At 48.2% G+C, this 18587-nt stretch overlaps 1 protein-coding gene across 1 annotated transcript in view; it reads left to right on the top strand.

Annotated features, from left to right (window-relative positions):
* The first annotated feature begins 1896 nt into the window (after positions 1–1896).
* LOC105492006 (solute carrier family 22 member 3) overlaps positions 1897–18587 on the top strand; it is a 106051-nt gene continuing 89360 nt past the window's right edge. Inside the window, exon 1 of the mRNA XM_011758832.2 lies at positions 1897–2368. Within this exon, the coding sequence (XP_011757134.1) occupies positions 1940–2368 (429 nt within the window). The 5' untranslated portion in view covers positions 1897–1939. The remainder of the gene's footprint in view (positions 2369–18587) is intronic.

The raw sequence follows: 18587 nt of genomic DNA, 5'->3' as shown, positions 1-18587 counted from the left end.
TGAATAAAAACATACCTATGTTAGATGACAATAAGTGCTTTGGAGACAAAGCAGGAAAGGGGGGAATGTGCTCATGTGTGCAGAGGTTGGGGTGGGTCAAAGTTCCCTGAAAATTCACAGAAAAGAGACCGATGGCCAGAAGAAAAGGTGTACTCATTTCTTTAAGGTGTACATGGGGGCCTTCAGAATGAAGGTCCAAAGATACAGGGGAAATTGCCTACTTTTATACTTAGGTTCAACAAAATATATGGATAGCCGTGTCCAAATAGGATTGGACCAAAAGGGTGTGATCTAATGCCGATACTGAGTGGGGAAACCCAGCAAGGCTGGTCCCTCTAGATTCTTCTTGGCCTCTCTGAGCAGCCCTTTTTCCTTCTGGGTAAGGGGTAGGTCCTTCTGTGGAATGGGGCGGGGGGGGGGCGGGTCTTAGGACTTACAATCAACAAGGTAGAACAGGTGATTTCCTTATGGCCAGTTTTTACACAGACAAGTGAGGGAAAATCTCAGTGATATTTTTGTTTTATGACTGGCTTTGGGGAAAAGTGTTCTGGTTTCCATGGCTAGCCTGGGGGAGAATGCGACCGAGAGACAGGAGACTGCTTCTGAGGCCTTCATTTTGGTGTACTGTTTTCTGAGCCCCAACATCGGTAAAAGGGGTTCCAAGCCGAGGTGACCTAAGAGTACAGGCCTGAGGAGTGAAGGGTGTCCCCGCCATACTGAGGTTCTGAGTCTGGGCCCAGGACATGGTTGCACCGAAAGGCAGGGCAGGAAAGGGGAGCTGGGTTGGAGGGGGACAGACTGAGTCTGGGGTCTAGCAGGCAGTTGAAACTGCTAGTGAGGGTATGAGGCCAGTCTGAATCCAAGCAGCCTGGCTTCGGACTCCTTGTTCCGGAGGAACAGGGTCTTGGAGAAAAGCGAGCTAAAGGCAGAACGTGGGTCGATAACGTGGGGGCGTGGGGGGACCGCGACCCGGCCCGGGGACGTCCTAGCGTCCTTGTGTGGACCCAGCAGCCTGGGCAGCCTGGGCGGGGAAAGTTCTGATCGAGCTCTGCTGAATCAGCAGGAGCAATAAGTAAGTGGAAAAACCAGGATTCAAACCAACCACCAACACCCTTCCCTGGCGTTCAGACTGAGGGTAGGCGAGAAGGCCCTGGCGAAGGAGGTCTGCATCAGGCCTGGCCTTGAGGTGATCCCTTCTCACCCCAAACCTCCTGGACGCTGAACAAGCCCCTTCGCCTGTGTGGGTTGCCCGGCTGCCCTCTGGGGAAAGTTGGGTGATCAAATCCCAGTTGTAGCTCTCGATGGGTCGACGGCGATGGTCAGCGCTGTGCTGGGAAAGGGTTGCCCTGCCTTGCCCTGCCCCACATGGGCGCAGGAGGCCTCTGCATGCGCAAAGGCCAAGGGCTGGAGGGGGGCTCTCCCGATACAGGCACCGGACCCGGGGCGCACGCGTCCTTAGTCCCCGGGCTGCACTCCGGACTGCTGAGAGATCGGGTCCCAGAAGTTCCGGGAGTGGTCGGGTGACCCTGGAACTTTCTTCTTCTGCAGCCCAACCTGGGGCTGACTGCAGAGCAGGCTGCTGGCAGGGACCAAAAGGAGCTCCGCGCCAGGCCTGAGGTTGCGCCCGTCACTCGCGGTCCCAGGCCGGGTCCCTGGCGCTCCCTGGCGCGTAGTCAGGCCGCGTCGCCCGGGCCCCACCGCGCGCCCACCCGGCTGGGTACGCCCGGCTTGCGGCCGTCCCTCCGGCGACCTGTGGCCCGGGGCTGCTGCGGGCGCCCGGGGAAGGGAGGCGGGGGCCAGGAGGAGCGGCGGCGGCCGGCACCGCGCCAGGGCGAGTGAGGCGGGTGGCGCGGGGGAGGCGGCGGAGTAAAGAGGCCGCCGGCTGGGCCCGCGGGTCACTCCGAGGCGCGGGCTGCGGGCAGCGGGCGACGGGCGCACCATGCCCTCCTTCGACGAGGCGCTACAGCGGGCGGGCGAGTTCGGGCGCTTCCAGAGGCGCGTGTTCCTGCTGCTGTGCCTGACGGGCATCACCTTCGCCTTCCTCTTCGTCGGCGTGGTCTTCCTGGGCACGCAGCCCGACCACTATTGGTGCCGCGGGCCAAGTGCCGCGGCGTTGGCCGAGCGCTGCGGCTGGAGCCCGGAGGAGGAGTGGAACCGCACGGCGCCCGCCTCCCGCGGCCCGGAGCCCCCGGAGCGCCGCGGCCGCTGCCAGCGCTACCTCCTGGAGGCGGCCAACTACAGCGCCGCCGCCACTAGCGCGCTCGGCTGTGCGGACCCACTAGCCGCCTTCCCCAACCGTTCGGCGCCCCTTGTGCCGTGCCGCGGCGGCTGGCGCTATGCCCAGGCCCACTCCACCATCATCAGCGAGGTAAGGGTGCCCCGGCCCTTTGGAAGCCGGCGGGAGAGGACGATGCTGGCTCCCAGGCGGACACGCCTCGTGTGAGACGCTGGCCCCCAGGGGAGGTCGGTGGAGACGGGACCGGTCGGCTGCCTCTGGGGACAGGCAGGATTCAGCGCACCCTTGGAAGTGCCGCGTCGTAAATGCTGGGAAAAAGCCTTTTGTTATTTGCCTGAGCCCGTGAGTTAGTGCACAGATAGTCTGGTTTCGAGTGTGAACAAAAACTTTCATCGAAGCCGAGTTCTAGACGCCTGGCGCACGCCTGCTCAAGAAGTCAAAGATCCAGCACCGCGTCATCTTTGAGATGTGCGGGCGCAGTCATTGGAAATTACGGTTTGGCGCGCGATAGGGAACGTCAGTCTCTGGGGCGAGCGACCTTGGCAGATCCGAATTCGCTTGTGGTCTCCAGGGGCAAAGGAAAGGGGGAACCAACGTTTGAAGGCAGCGGCAGCTTTTCCAAGTTGCCCAGATGGTTACCCAAAATGCAAGGGGACAAAGGTCGAGGTTTTCCCGGGGAATGGTTTTGGTAAAATTGCTTTCGGGCAAAGAGCAACATCTGAGAGACGTTGGGAAAACTGAAGTACTGCATACATTTTAGTTTTTTTCTGGTAGTACATTGCAGGAACACAGCGGGAGGGCCACAGCCTTCCAACGCAAATCCCCAACCCATTTACAGGCGGAGGCTGCTGCGGGAGTGGGGAGGGGTGCGGGGGGGCGATCCCCACATTTTGGGCAGTCAGTGTATTTGGAAGTTAGGGGAGCTTCCTTCACCCTTGGCCTCAGTAATCTGTTTCTACATCCTTGCTGAAATGGAAGATTGCCTCTCTGCGAGGTCCAGATATCGAGCAGAGTCACTTTGTAATAATCAGAACTCAGAAACGGCCTCAGTGGAGCATGGGTTGCAGGGAAGAGCAGTTGTATTGAGCTTTGTCTACAATCACAGCTTAAGTTAATTTAAAAAAATGATTGAATGTGATCAGGTACATTAGGGAAAAAAAGGTTTGTCCTTTTTTGTGATAAACTTTAAAAAATGGCCTACTTGAAGCGTGGGGAAAACACTGGATTAGGAGGTAGGAGTGCCCTTTCTGCCGCTGTTGCTGTTGGTCTGGTGAGCTTATCTCACTGCAGTTGGGAGTGCCGGTGGTTGCAATTGTTCATGTTTTATAACACCATGTGCTGGTGTGTTAGCACAGTGGATGGCTCTATGCTAAGTGCTCCAGGGATAAAACCCCTGGCAGGACAGCCAGGCGATGTGTATATGTGTTTGGGATCTTTCTCTAATGTCATGTACTGGTGTGTTAGCACAGTGGATGGCTCTATGCTAAGTGCTCCAGGGATAAAACCCCTGGCAGGACAACCAGGCAATATGTATATGTGTTTGGGATCTTTCTCTAACGTCATGTGCTGGTGTGTTAGCACAGTGGATGGCTCTATGCTAAGTGCTCCAGGGATAAAACCCCTGGCAGGACAACCAGGCAATATGTATATGTGTTTGGGATCTTTCTCTAATGTCATGTGCTGGTGTGTTAGCACAGTGGATGGCTCTATGCTAAGTGCTCCAGGGATTAAAAACTGCCTGGCAGGATGGCCAGGCGATGTATATGTGTGTTCCGGGTGTTTCTGTAATGCTATAGACAGGTGTGTCAGCACACTGAGTGGCTCTATGCTGAGTTATCTCAGGATAAAACCCTCTGGCAGGACAATCAGGCAATACATGTGTGTTTGGGATCGTTAATTTCTACTTAATCCATGGTAAGGCCGGGGACTACTTTATAATGGGTGATGGTCTTGTTAGGGATTTCACAGTCGAAAGGACAGGGCATGGACTTGGGTGAGAGGGGGAGTTATCTCTGTGAGTCACGTCTGTTAGGTGGCTCCTTCCACTCCACTCAGCAGTGCTGCCTAGTGCTTACTTCCCAAGTGAACCAGAAGACCCACATGGAGGGCAGACAGCCGATTTTTGAAGACATTTAAAGATGAAGAATAAAATGAGCCTCAAAAAGTGCTCAAGTGAGGTTTGCATGAGTGAGCATGATCCATGGACATCAAAGAAGACAGACATAAAAATCTGTAATCGAATGCTCCCACAGATACTTTGGAAGCATTCTGGGGTTGCAGGGTTACTGACATTCTGGGGTTACAATAAGGTAATTTTATGAAGATCAGTGGCTCCTAAAATGCGGTGTGCAGTGATGGAGGGTCAGGGGCTGGCTCAGTCTCCAGCTGGCTGTATGGCTTGGGTGAGTTACTTGCCCTCTCTGGGCTTTTTTCATCTGTAAAATTAGCCATTGTATTCAGCCCTTTACAATGCCCCAAATACCATCAGGGTCACCACCTGGTTACTGTTTGGCGTGCCCAGAACAATGATTTTAAAATCTTTAAGAAAGTAAAATGATATTAGGAATGTACCCCTTAAAACCTCAAACAAGTTTTTGAAATATATTGGAGAGATTCTGTATTTTTTTTTTTTTTTTTTTTTGAGACGGAGTCTCACTCTGTCTCCCAGGCTAGAGTGCAGTGGCTCACTGCAAGCTATGCCTCCTAGGTTCACTCCATTCTCCTGCCTCAGCCTCCTGAGTAGCTGGGACTATAGGCGACCGCCACCGTGCCCGGCTAATTTTTTGTATTTTTAGTAGAGATGGGTTTTCACCATGTTAGCCAGGATGGTATCAATCTCCTGACCTCATGATCTGCCCGCCTCAGCCTCCCAAAGTGCTAGGATTACAGGTGTGAGCCACCGCGCCTGACCTCTTTTTTAAATCCCAAATAGTTTTGTGCTTCTTTTGGTTTGTTTTTCATGTTTGGATTCTTAAGAGGAAAACCCCCATCTATCTATTCATAAAGTTCAACTATCCAAAACAAGTCAGCCACTCTCTGAATTCTGCGTAGCTAATTTGCTGTCTTTGGTTCGACTAATTTTTTTCTTTCAAATTCTGTCTGATGAAAGGAACTGTAGTTACATCTTCCGCTAACATTATGTATCCAGTGTATTTTTATAAACTTGAAGGCTAATATATAAATCATGCAAAGGGGTGAGTTGGGAGAGTTTACAAAGTGGGCGGGATGACCAGACTCCAGAATGCCTCCATAGAGCTATAATACTTCATCCATGCACCACGGTGGGAGAGGAATCATTGTCCTGGCTTTATAGAAGAGAAACCTGAGGACCTTCCAGGATCCCACGCCATTTATGTAGCCAAAATGGATTCAAATCGGGGGGCCTTGATTGTAAGTCAGTCCACTTTCCTCCATAAAGTGGTCAAAATCCTTCAAACAAGTCAATGAAACATGGTACTCAGCTCTCTCACTGTTTATAACCTGCAGAAACCTTGTTGAAATTTTATATTTATTTTCTTACTATCGAGGTCCTCCAATGGGCTATTTTGTTTCATTTTATGGTGTCAGGATCCACAATCAGCCAGACTGGTGGAAGGGAAGGCTGTGCTTTCATTTGGTGGGAATGGTTCTCTAGCCTCCTGAGGTGCAAGTTGCAAAATGGTCATTTAAATCTTATACACCCTCTTCGCATCTTACAACTTGAGATAGTTCTAAGACACTAAGTCAGAAATCAATGCCAAGTGCACAGCTTTTTATGGCCGACTCCCCATTTGTGTCTCCCGCTCAAGGCAAGGCAGTGGATTTATCACCTACATTGAACTTCCTCAATGGAGACTTTTCTAATGTCTGAATCTTGGTCTTATCTTGTTGTCAGATATTGGGCAGAATAAAAGACGATGTAATGCAGAGAAGTGAGTCTGACCCCCTGTCCCAAATATTTCAATTCACTGCCCAGGGAGTATCTTCAAGATTGATGTTAGGATTTTTCAATGCTTGCTAATATGCCATGGATGAAAAAAAAGAGCTTCTCCCTAGGCTAGCACTCAGAGCAGGGCTTCAGAGCACCTTTAAAAATAGACTGAATCACATTTGTTTTTCCTTTTCAGATCATTTTGACTTGGAATCACTTTTTCCCTTCCAGATGACCTGGCTGAATCTATAAAAACTGAATCCATTGTTTGTTTTTATTAGAAGAGCATGTCTTTCCCATACTTTCTGAAACATCAACAATTCAACAAAAGTTGTATTTTATATTGACCCTTGTCCCTCAAAGTACCTAGTCCTTTCTGCTGATGACAACAAAAGTGTTTTAATAGTGTAATAGGCTTTTTTAATTTTGTTTTTTATTTATTTTTATTTTTTGACAAAGTCTTGCTGTGTTGCCCAGGCTGGAGTGCAGTGGCACAATCTCGACTCACTGCAACCTTGCTTCCCGAGTAGCTGGGATTACAGGTGTCCGCCACCATGCCTGGCTAATTTTTGTATTTTTAGTAGAGACAGGATTTCACCATATTGGCTAGGCTGGTCTAGAACTCCCGACCTCAGGCGATCTGCCCGCCTTGGCCTCCCAAAATGCTGGGATTACAGGGATGAGCCACTGCACCTGGCCTAATAGTTTATTTTTAAATGGAATGAAAGCAGGACTCGAGTGAACGAGTGAACAGCCACCCCACTAGGTGTCTGATTCTTGGTCTAGGCAGCAGAATGGCCAAACAGATTCATGCAGCAATGCTTTCTGGACCTCAGAACAAGGAAAATATTTAAAATAAAGATCTTCATTATGAGAGTATGCAAGCGTATCTCCCGCTCTTCTCTGGCAGCTGATATTTTGGATTATCAACAGCAGTTCAGCTGAAGTTTATTTAGCATTTGTTATATTGTAGGCACTGGGCTGGGCTGGGGATAGAAAGATACATGAGTCTTTCTCCAAACAGTGTGGAGCTTGGCAGGGAAAATTGCAGAGATAATGTGATGACAGTGGCTGTGGGTGTGGTAAAGAGTACCACCCTCTGATGGGACAGAGGAGTGAACTGGGGCAGAAAGTACATTGACCTTAACCTCAGCCTCAGAGTACAAGGAGGAGTCCAAGAGGAAAATATGAGGAAAAGATGTTCCATTCTCACACCCTCTCATCTTCATTATTTCCTCTGCACCCATTTATTTTGTGCCTTCAGGGGCAGTGGTCGGGTGCGCATTCTTGGGTCGCACATACAGGGTTTGGAATCAAAAGATCAGGGTTGGAGTTCAGGAATTTTCCTTTTTCACAAACATCTAGGGCCCTTTCAGATGGTCCATGGACCACACAGAGAGACGAGCTGGGTGTTTCTTTAATGAGGAGCATGACGAGAATATAATGACTGGGAGAGAAGTGCCAGTTTCACCAAGCACACCCTGGAGACTCTCAGAGGGGAACATTATCCCTTTATCCTCAGACAGGTGTCCCAAATCTTATCAGGTGAAGTGCTGCTGTTTGTTTTCAGAAAGCTTTGAGTTCTCCAGGGATGGGCAACTGATAATAAAATCCTGGGATTCACTGGGGAGTGGGGAAGCCCACAGCTGAACCACATTTTCTGGGAATCTTGGTAAACCTCAGAAAGGAGCTTTGGGCAGAGGTAGGGGGCTCCAACAGATGTTGCAGAGACATCTGTACTTTTGGACCCACGGGTTATTTTTGGCATTGGCATCTTAGTAGAGTGGAAAGAATACACGTGTCCTTTGGTGTCAGATAAATCTTGTCCTAAATCCCAGCTCCTCTATTTATTAACTTGAAGGGCAAGTCAACTGAGCATCCGCCTGACCCTCAGTTTCCTCAGCACTAGAACGGGCGCAAGAATGCCAGCCTTAGCAATTGGCTTGAAATATGCATGCAAAGTGCCTGCCATTGTGCCTGGTCATAGGTTGCGCTCAGTACGGTTGGTTCCTGTGGAACACATAAAGACCCTTAAGCCAGGTGGGAGTCGGGAGGGAGGGAAGGAACAGGCTATGGGCCAGATTTGACCCTAGAGCTGTAAGTTTGCTGATCCCTGGTCTAGCATAATAAATCACTGATAAATTTGCCTTAAATATAAATAGTCAAACCCTTGGCCAGGTGTGGTGGTTCATGCCTGTAATCCCAGGAGTCTGAGGCCAGCCTAGGTAACATAGTGAGACTCCATCTATACAAAGATATTTTAAAACTTAAAAAAAAATTAGCCGAGTGTTGTGATGCATGCCTGTAGTCCTATCTACTCAGGAGGTTGAACCCAGGAAGTTGACCTGTGCCACTGTACTCCAGCCTGGGTGACAGAGGAAGACCCTGTCTCTGAAAAATAAAATAAAATATCTCAGACACTAATTTGCTCTAGAGGCTGAGAATACCAATACTTTCCCACTGGACCCCACAGATAGGTCATATTTCCCAGCTTCCCTTTAAGTTAGAGAGGCTACATGTCTGAAGCTTGGTCAACAATGTTGGGGAAGCGAATGTGGAACTGCTAGACCTGGAGCCAGAGCGACTTTTCTCCTGCAGTCCCTAGAGGATGGTGGAGTTCTGACATGGAAGGATACGGGTTCCTGGAAGCATGCAAGGAGGGCAGGAGCCCCATACCTCCCCTCCCCACCAATTCATCTGCACAGGAATATGGGATTGCGAATAAGAAATAAGCTTTATTGTGTTTCACAACTGAAACTTGGGAGATTGCTTGTTGCAGCTCTTACTGTTAGGCTGCTCTGACTCATACAGCATTTAGTGTGCTTCCTGGTAGGGCACAGGTCACAAGGCTGCAGGCACCTGATAAAATGGCATGCAGGCTGGTGCCTCTAAGAGCATCCTTCCCTGGGTCTGGTACACAAGGTCTCCGTGCCTCCACCCCATTGAGGCTTTTCCCTCTCTGGGCACCCAGGGCTCCCACTCTCCAGGAGGTCACCCTGGGACACGTGCCACAGCTGTCCTCCCCTTGAGCTCTTGTGTGTGCTATTTCCTTTCCTTTCCTCAAAATACCTGTCTTTCCTCGGCCGGGCGTGGTGGCTCACACCTGTAATCCCAGCACTCTGGGAGGCAGAGGAGGGCAGATCACGAGGTCAGGAGATCGAGACCATCCTGGCTAACACCGTGAAACCCCGTCTCTACTAAAAAAATACAAAAACAATTAGTGGGGCGTGGTGGCAGGTGCCTGCAGTCCCAGCTACTGGGGAGGCTGAGGCAGGAGAATGGAGTGAACCTGGGAGGCAGAGCTGGCAATGAGCTGAGATGGCGCCACTACACTCCAGCCTGGGCGACAGAGGGAGACTGTGTCTCATAAAACAAAACAAAACAAAACAAAAAACAAACAAACAAAAAAACCCTGTCTTTCCTCATGAGGCTGTTCCATTTTGTGCCTTTACACACACCTATTCCAGAAACACCTGCCCCACTGCCACCTCCACCAAGGGCTGGGCTTGGCTTCCTTTCTCTGTCTAGCTGCCTTTGCTGTACTCATCTTGTGCACATGGCCTCATCAGACTCTGGGGCGCTGGAGGGCCAGCACTCTGTCCTCCAAGCCTAATGCAGTGTTTGGCAAATATTTGTGATTAAATTAATGAATGAATGAGAAAGGGATTCCTTGGCACATGTAATGCTTTTTATGATCATGGCTAGGCCAACCCTGGAACTGGCTTTCAGAGATTAACCCAGGCCCTCTACCAATGGTGTTGCTTCCTGTTGACCTCTAACGCCGATTCCTTGCGTCATCCTCAGCCTTGCATCCACGAGGTGTGATCAGTCACAGGGTGAACAATCATCGCAGCCATGGCCCCCCACAGACCTCTGGAGCAGGGGGAAAACAGGCCTCCACTTCACTCGAGTCCTATCTGCTCATGGAGTCTGTGTCTGCAGAATCTTAATGTAGGGATGTGACCTGGAACATGAAAGGAACAGGAAGGAATAGAACTGCTGGCTCTTTGGGGCCATAATTTTAATGTGCTGACGTCCATTGTGCCGAAGAGACTTTTCCCAGCTGTCCTGGCACCGCACAGTAGTCTGTGTCATCAGCCGAGCCTGCTCCAGGGCAGCTGGGCACAGGTGCAAGGCCCGGTGCAGCGAGGAGCACTGAGGGGCCTGGGCTGAGCAGCTCCCAGGGCGCAGCACTGCCCACTTCATGGCTATGGAGTGGGGAGCAAACACCACCTACCTTCCAAAACAGAATAAAACCTTTCCAACATTCTGCCCCAGTTTTTCCCCCCATCTTAAACCATAACCAAGAAAGGAAGTTTATTTATATTCTGTGAGGAAAAAGCAAAGTTTTAATGGTCTTTGGTGTAGCTTTTTAAAGTGATAAATGACTGTTGAGCTTGTCAAATGATGGCTAATACTGGTTTATCTGGGTGAGGTCAGTAACAACTTTTTAAGGGTTACCATTCTCTTACTTCTCTTTGTGTTGGTAATTAAACAAAATAACTCTGTGGCTAGTACTTGTGTGATAATAGAGAAAGTTAGTGAGGGGTGAAGTGTAGGGGCTTAGAAGAAGGTGAATAAATAAATGTGATTTACACAATTCTGGGGCAGGCATCCGTCCCACCTTCCTTAACATCTACTCTGGATCCTAGTGCCCTGTAGAGTCCAAGGAGGGGACTTGTCCGTGGCTGTGAGCATGGTGGAAACCACTGGACAGAACAAGGATGGGCACAAGCCTGGACCTGAGAAACAAAAGCACCTACTCTGCTTTCAAAGTCGGTTCTGGGAGGGCAGGTGACCTCTCTCATAGGATCACTATAGGGCACCAGCAATGGAAATAACCAAGTGATAAGCAAGTCTTTCCACGTTAACAGAGACCACTGGTCTCAACATGCCAAAGTGTCTCAGAGGCCTTTCCCAGTTGCTGCGTCTGCCCAGCATACGCACAGGATGGCTCTGATTTCATGGCACTTCTGCCAACGGGAAGCTTTGGGCAACCGACAGCACAGAATGAAAGACAACATGCGTGTTTGCAGGCTAGTGAGGAGGGACGTCATAAGCTGATGCTTCTGAGACAGAAACCGAAGGGACAAGGTGCCAGGAGCTCCTATACTAAAAACTGTTGGTAGCACATTTGTGGGGATTAAGTGGTTGTGGTGAAAACAGCCTGCACATTTAATATTGATGATGTTTTAAAAAGCAATCACTGCAAATATCTGTTGAGAAACGAATGCCTTTAATTGTTCATGAATCAGTATTTTAATGCAAATACCCATAGAGAAGTTGCCTGGATAGTTAAAAACATTAACTATTCAAGGTAGAGGAGAAAATTAGATTGGAACTAATTCAGATTAATTTGGCATCAACTTTTTAAAAAATCAAATAAATAAATGTCCAAGTTATTAGGATGTAAGAAGGTGTTCCAGGAACCTTTCCCACAGAGGTTCTTGATCTTCCTGTGTGGCAGTTAGTGGGAAATTGTGTGACACATTTATCACATCTTTTGTCAGTCCCTAGCATCCTTGTAAGATTGCTACAATTCCCTATCCAGTCTGTATCTAATAGAGCATACACAATAATTTTTATTTTAAATCCAACCAAGTAGAATACATTGTAAAACCAAATAAAATTGTCTTTCTATTTATCAACTCCAGAGATCATTAGATAATAACAATTTATTGTTGCAAAGTTTTGTGAAAAAATGATCAAATTTTAGATCCAAACTGGTTTAGTGTAGTGTATTGCTAAGGCAAATAGGTGGCTAAGAATGTAGACTTCCTAGTTTTGTGGATATAAGCAAATGGCTGAATTTGAGGGTTTCTGAGCTCTGGACTAGCCCAGTCCTGAGATTTCCCTGGTTTTAGGGGGGATACATATGTCAATAAGGCATTCAAAGTGCTTGTCCTGTCGTCTGAGATATGTAAGTAGCTGGTGATGATCATAGATGCTGACAACAGATACTGAGGAAGTTGACTCAGAGAGGTAGCTTGGGCTTGGAAATTTGGGCAGATGGCAAGCCCCTAGGGCTGAGGGAAGTAGGCTTTAGGCAGGGCACCAAGATTCCAACACTAAGGACGTGGCCGGGGTCCACTCTCAGGAGCTGGTATAAACTGGAGCTTAGTAATGAAAACTAGGGAAAGGCCCAGGGTAGAAGTCAGAGCTACCTGATTTGGCAAGATTTCTCAAGCCCCCATGGATTCAGTGGTGATATAGAGTGAACAATTCCCCCATCCAGGTGGCTCTGGGGACTAATGAGAAACATGCAGGAACCGCTGAGCATGTGGAAGGTTCTGGGCACATGCCAGTCCCCTCCTTCTTGCTCTTTGTCACTATCTGTAGTGCCCAAGTCCTCCCCTTGCCTGGTCTGGTCTGGGGTTGCTGGACGTAGACTGGCTCAGAACCCCACACTTCTTTCCAATTGCAGTCTGAGCAGAGGAACGCTGGGACAGAGCCCTGGACTTTCCTAAAACCAGGAAATCCCAGGACAGGACTAGATCAGAGCTCAGTGGGGGCTGAAGACTCAGCTGTGGGACTGCGGGACTTGAACTCCATCCCATGTTTTCTCATGAGCCTGGAAATCCTTCAATAAATATGGACAACAAAAGGTGCCCCAAAGGTGCCTTATGGTGGTTAGAAAGGCACCCATCTGGCTCATGCCTGTATTCTAGTTGGGTCAATAAGACAAATTTGCCTTAGGTTGTTGGTGGGCAGTTGCAATGGTCCTATAGGCAATGAAAACATCAGATCACAGTGTCCTTGTGTTGCTACGAGAATCTGACCTCAGAGAAAATACTCCCCCAAGCCAAATCCAAATCTATGAAATGAAGACACAGCAGTTATGGTGGGGCAGTAATTATGAATGCTGAGCTTCAGGTTAGGGTTGAGGTAAATTTGGACTAAAGTGCTTTATATATTGAGCATTCCAATTCTCATAACATTGAATAGACACTAAAACTTAATTCACGAAAGTAGTTTAATATCCAATGGGAACAAAACGCCATGTTATAATATACTCCATTTATGCTTACAGTTATCAATACTCATTTCCTGCTTAGAAACTTGTTTTCTTCCTTAATTACCAGAAAACATAGTACATTTAATAATCAATCATACTAAATTTAAAATTAGGGAAAGAGAGCTTATGGTGTTCAGCAAAAAGGGATATATCAAAAAAAGACATCTTAGCATCTGGATTTTTTGGCCAAAAGGAGACCCTGCAGTTTCATTAATGGTCTACATCAAACAGGCTATGCTATGAAGCAATAGAAAGCTGTAATTGAATCTAGCCTTATGGATTTGATACATCACAAAACCAGGAGATAAAAGCAACAGAAAATCGGTGATAGGGTTGAAATCCAACCTTGTTCAAGAAGCAGTCACAATGGAAGCTGTTGACCTATATTCTATATACTCTACATTTCAACAGGTAGTCTATGTTTGAACAGTGATTTTTTTTATATGTGAAGATTTTCGGTAAAGAACTGTAATAACATTTGTAAACAGAGTCTAAGAAAGATTAATTATGACTCCTTTTTCGGATTTCACATTGGTACAGCATGACCTTTAACTCATTATCTTATTACAACTATTAGAAGAATAGTAAAAATGTTATTTCCTATACTTTTCGAGTATTTATAATCATAGTATTCTTTTTATAATAGTTTTCAATTCTTATTTGATAGCATACTATACAATTATTTTTCCTTACTAAATTTTCATAGACAGTTCACTTAAATGATTTTTCTTTTTTTAAACCATACAACCTGTCAAAGTATAAAAGATACATACAAGCGGCTAGGCGCAGTGGCTCATGCCCATAATCCCAGCACTTTGGGAGGCCGATGTGGGTGGATCACCTGAGGTCAGGAGTTTGAGACCAGCCTGGACAACATGGTGAAACCCTGTCTCTACTAAAAATACAAAAATTAGTCAGCCGTGGTGGCAGGCTCCTGTAATCCCAGCTACTCAGGAGGCTGAGGCAGGAGAATCACTTGAACCGAGGAGGTGGAGGTTGCAGTGAGCCGAAACCACACCATTGCACTCCAGCTTGAGCAACAAGAGCAAGACTCCATCTTAAAAAAAAAGATACATACAAGCTACAAATTATTTGAATTACTCTATATTGATCTCCCTTTTTATTCTCTCAGTCTCTTTTTATTAAACCTCTTTCCCTTAAGAACATAAACAAATAACAACTACTAGAAAAGCTCCAAAGTCCAGCATTAGTCAAATTGAAGTACTCTCCTGACCCAGAAAACATCATCCAAAAAAGTCCATTTCAAGGCCACCTTTCCTAAACCAGTCTCAGGAAGGTCCATTCTGTATTTCCCTTTGCAAAAGCATTTAAGTTAATGCTGATATAAGATTTGTATTTATTAACTCCCCCCCCCAAAATGTAGTCTTTTTACCTTAACCTATTATTGACTTGGTGACAAAATATAGGGTGATCATGGAGCTGGGATCCATGTTCCTATTTGTCATCAGTTAAAGGAAAGAAGAGGCAAAGGGAGTTATTCTAACATTTATATGGAAGAATAAAGGCCCAGAAGCAGGTAAATCATTTTAAAAGAAGGGGTAGGGAGTAAGAGGAGGGCTTCCTCTACCAGAAATTAAAGTGAAATTCTAAGCCAGAGTAATCAGAACAGCATGGTATTGGAACAAGAACAGACAAGTGGACCAATGGACAGATCAGAGCACTCGGAAACTGACTTCACCCAGGGGAACATCATATACAGTAAGGATGGCCCCATAACTCCATGGGGAGAGGATGGATTGTTGGCTAACTGGTGTTGAGAAAAGTAATGACTCATCAGAAATGGAGAATAATCAATCCACCTATCCCCACGTACAAAAGTGGACTCGAAGGGGGTTGAAGACTTAAATGTCAAAGTAAACGGTAATATTAATGAAGGAACATATAGAGAAACATGACAAGGTCAGGGAAAGACTTTTAAAGAAAAATATAAGCCAAAAATGGATTATCTAGATTATATCAGATTTCTGTCTCATGACAGATACCATTAGAAGAATTAATTGGATGATGACAATGATACTGAGTAGAGCCATACTACTCTAATCAGGGTCATTATGGGAGTTATACAATGCATCAAACGCTTCAATAATGTTCACTGTGTGCTCAACACTGCTATAGACACTTGACATGTGTTCAACTCAATCCTACCCACTTGATGAGGCATGTGCCATTTTCTTAGATATTTTTTAGAGGAGGAAGGAAGATACAGTGAGATTAGATAACTTGTCCAGAATCTGGAGCTGCAGGATAGGAGAGTTGGAAAAGAAATTGCAATGTCTGAACCAACAAGTGATTAACTGACATCTCTAGAATAGGAAAAGAAGTTCTGTAAATCAACAAGTAAAAGATAGCAAGTCTTGCAGAGGAATCAACAGAGGATAGAGATAGTTTTCATGAGAAGAAACTTCTCGAAAAGACCACTAAGCACATGAAGAAATGCGTGTGTCTGGGGAGTTTTCCCTTTCTAATACTAGGTCAGCTTCTGTCTGGTAACTTGAGAATACAATGAAACATCATTTAAAGTGACCTGTGGCATACACTTGTGCTTCGCAAGCTAAATACATCCTAAGTGTGCTAATACTGCAGATACTTTGATCCCCTTAGGACAGTTGACCCAAGCCTTCCCAGGAGCTGTTTACCTGTGGGTGTCACCTGGCTGCAAAACGGGGATGAACAATGCACAGATTTCAGGGGTCACCCAGGGATGCTGCGACCCTAGAACATGTCACATGGAAGATGCGTCTCAGTTTCCATCTGAAAAACCTGGTATTAATCCGATAATTCAATCAACAAATTTAGTAGTTGCATTCCCCAGCTTTTCTTTTGGATAATCCACAGTTTGTAGGATGCTTTTATGTGTTCTCAGGTTCAGAATTTCAGGGATTGCTTCTGTCTTCAAGGAGCACATCAGCTTCCTGGTTAGGAAGAGAAGGTAGCAGACGTGTCCAAAACCCTCTGCAGGACTGTGCTCTGGCGGCTTTTTCTTTTCTTTTCTTTTTTTTTTTTTTTTTTTTTTTGAGACGGAGTCTCGCTCTGTCGCCCAGGCTGGAGTGCAATGGCAGGGTCTCGGCTCACTGCAAGCTCCGCCTCCCGGGTTCACGCCATTCTCCTGCCTCAGCCTCCTGAGTAGCTGGGACTACAGGTGCCCGCCACCACGCCTGGCTATTTTTTTTTTTTTCTTTGTAGTTTTAGTAGAGACGGGGTTTCACCGTGTTAGCCAGGATTGTCTCGATCTCCTGACCTCGTGATCAGCCCGCCTTGGCCTCCCAAAGTGCTGGGATTACAGGCGTGAGCCACCGCGCCCGGCCTGCTCTGGCGGTTTTCTGGGTAGGCTCAGGCCTGCCTGAAACCAAACGCTCTGCCTCTTACCGCTTTCCTTTCTAGGTCACCCTTTCCGTTTGTCTTTTTGGTTCTTTAGCATGGTAGTGTCTCCATGTGAGTTTCCAGGGAAGCAGAGGCTGAAGCGAGGGCGTGGAAGCTGTTTCATGCATTAGACTCTCTGTGGAGCCGCCACAGAGAGGGGACTGAGGGGCACCGCGGGAAGTCCAGAGAGGCCGAGCCCCAGTGGATGGGGGCAGGCCAGACAGTGCAGTGGGGGAGAGGAGGAAAACTCTGTCCCAGGGATGAGCCTTCTGGCATTAGGCTCCGGCGCCCGGAGGGGACCCAGGCGGCCCCAGCGTGGAATCCTGCGCCCAGGAGCAGAGGAGCAGGAGGTCCGAGCTCGAGGTGGTGCCGGCAGCGGGGCGCTCAGAGCTCCGACAGGGCTGGGCCGGGGCCAGGGAGCCCGAGAACGTCCCATCCAGGGACCCACGGATCCTTCACTCCTGCCAGGGTCTCCTTTGGGCTGACGGAGACGGAGATGTCTCTAACTGAGCGCAGGCAGCCCCGGAGCCCGCCGAGAACCGAGGCTAGGCTGGGCTTCCGGGGGCGCAGGCAGCTATATCAGGCAGACATGGGGCATCGTGCCCCAGTGCGCACAGTGTAGCCGAGGAGCAGGAAGAGAGGGTCTTGGCCTAAACCCGGTGGAAGGTCCGAGAAGAGGCTGGAAGGGGGCGATGTGTCCAGCAGGAGCTGGGATGAGCCAAGACGGGAAGAGCAGGTGGGAGTTTCAGGTGAGGGAAGTGGCCTGGAAGCGGAGCAGAGGTTGCAGCCCGCCCCTGCTGGGCCTAGTCCGGCTTCTGTCGTGACCCCTTGTCTAGGAAGATCCCATCGCGAAGGCCTCGTGTGTCCCACGTGACCGGCACACCTGTGAGGCAGGAAGCTCTGACTCCGGCCCCGTGCCCCTCTTTGGGGGCTAGAGCTTCTCCCAGGTGCAGGCAGCCTGCTCACAAGAGCAGGGCCCTCCTGGGTGAAGCCTCAGGCTCCGGTTGTCACCCGTGGCAGATGGGTGCCCAGCTCAGATTCACCTGCAGCTGGCTCTGAATGCTGGATGGGGCCGGGTTGGGGTTTTCCTGTGGCCTGGGGTGAGTCCCAGCAAGCCACCACCATCCTTGCCCACTCCCCACAGTGGACAGAGCACAGACCCTGTCCCTGATCCTCCCAGGCCACACTCTGCAGAATGTGCTTCTCTGTTTCCAAGCGCCTGCATGTCTTGCATCCGCTGCCACCATCTTTTGTCCGCCTGAAGGGGCAGCTCCATAAACCTTACTTAGACATGTCCCTGACCCCAGCACAGTGGCTGCCTTCAAACCCGCCTTTGTCTGTGGGGGGTTTTCCTTGATGACTCTGTTCAGCATGCCGGCCCCACTTTCTTCTGCTTGCATCTGGGGCTTTCCCAGGCTGACCAGCTGTCCCCACTTGCCGGGAGTGAAGGGGTTTCCTGGGACACGAACTTTCAGTGTTAAAACCAGGAGAGTCCTAGATAAACGGGGACAATTGGTCACCCTAAGTGACCCACAAGTAGAAAAATGATTCATAAAATGTATGATGATGAAAAGCTGTGAATTATTTGCATGTGTAATAGAGAGGGAATATGGCTAAATAAATGTGGTGTAGTCATTTGAAATAGTTACTGCAGGGATGAGGAAACCATGCTTATAAAATAATACAGAAATGTTGATGGTATATTAAGGAAGAAGAAGGCTGGGTTATACATTTGTGCAGACTGTATGATTTCAACCGTATTTGTGCACTCCATGTGGTAGATGAGTTGTTGGAAGGTAAAGACTGGCTGCATAGGAGCCCTAAAGGCGAGAGCTTTTAGTTACTGCTGCTTACACTTCCTTCTTAACTAATTCAGATATTATTTTGCCAAATGCAGAACCAGGAGGTGTGAAGCAGCCTTCGTGGTGGCACCACATTTGACACAGATGAGTGGATGGGTGCAGTGTTGACAATAACTACAGTCATGCTGTTCAACTTGATGGGATTTCTGAGGAACAAGTCAAAGATGCAGAAATTAAAGTATA

Source organism: Macaca nemestrina, chromosome 5, assembly GCF_043159975.1.
Source record: "Macaca nemestrina isolate mMacNem1 chromosome 5, mMacNem.hap1, whole genome shotgun sequence".
In the NCBI taxonomy this organism is placed as follows: Eukaryota; Metazoa; Chordata; class Mammalia; order Primates; family Cercopithecidae; genus Macaca; species Macaca nemestrina.
The sequence above is the reverse complement of the archived record's forward strand: the minus strand, read 5'-3'. Positions and strand labels throughout refer to the sequence as shown.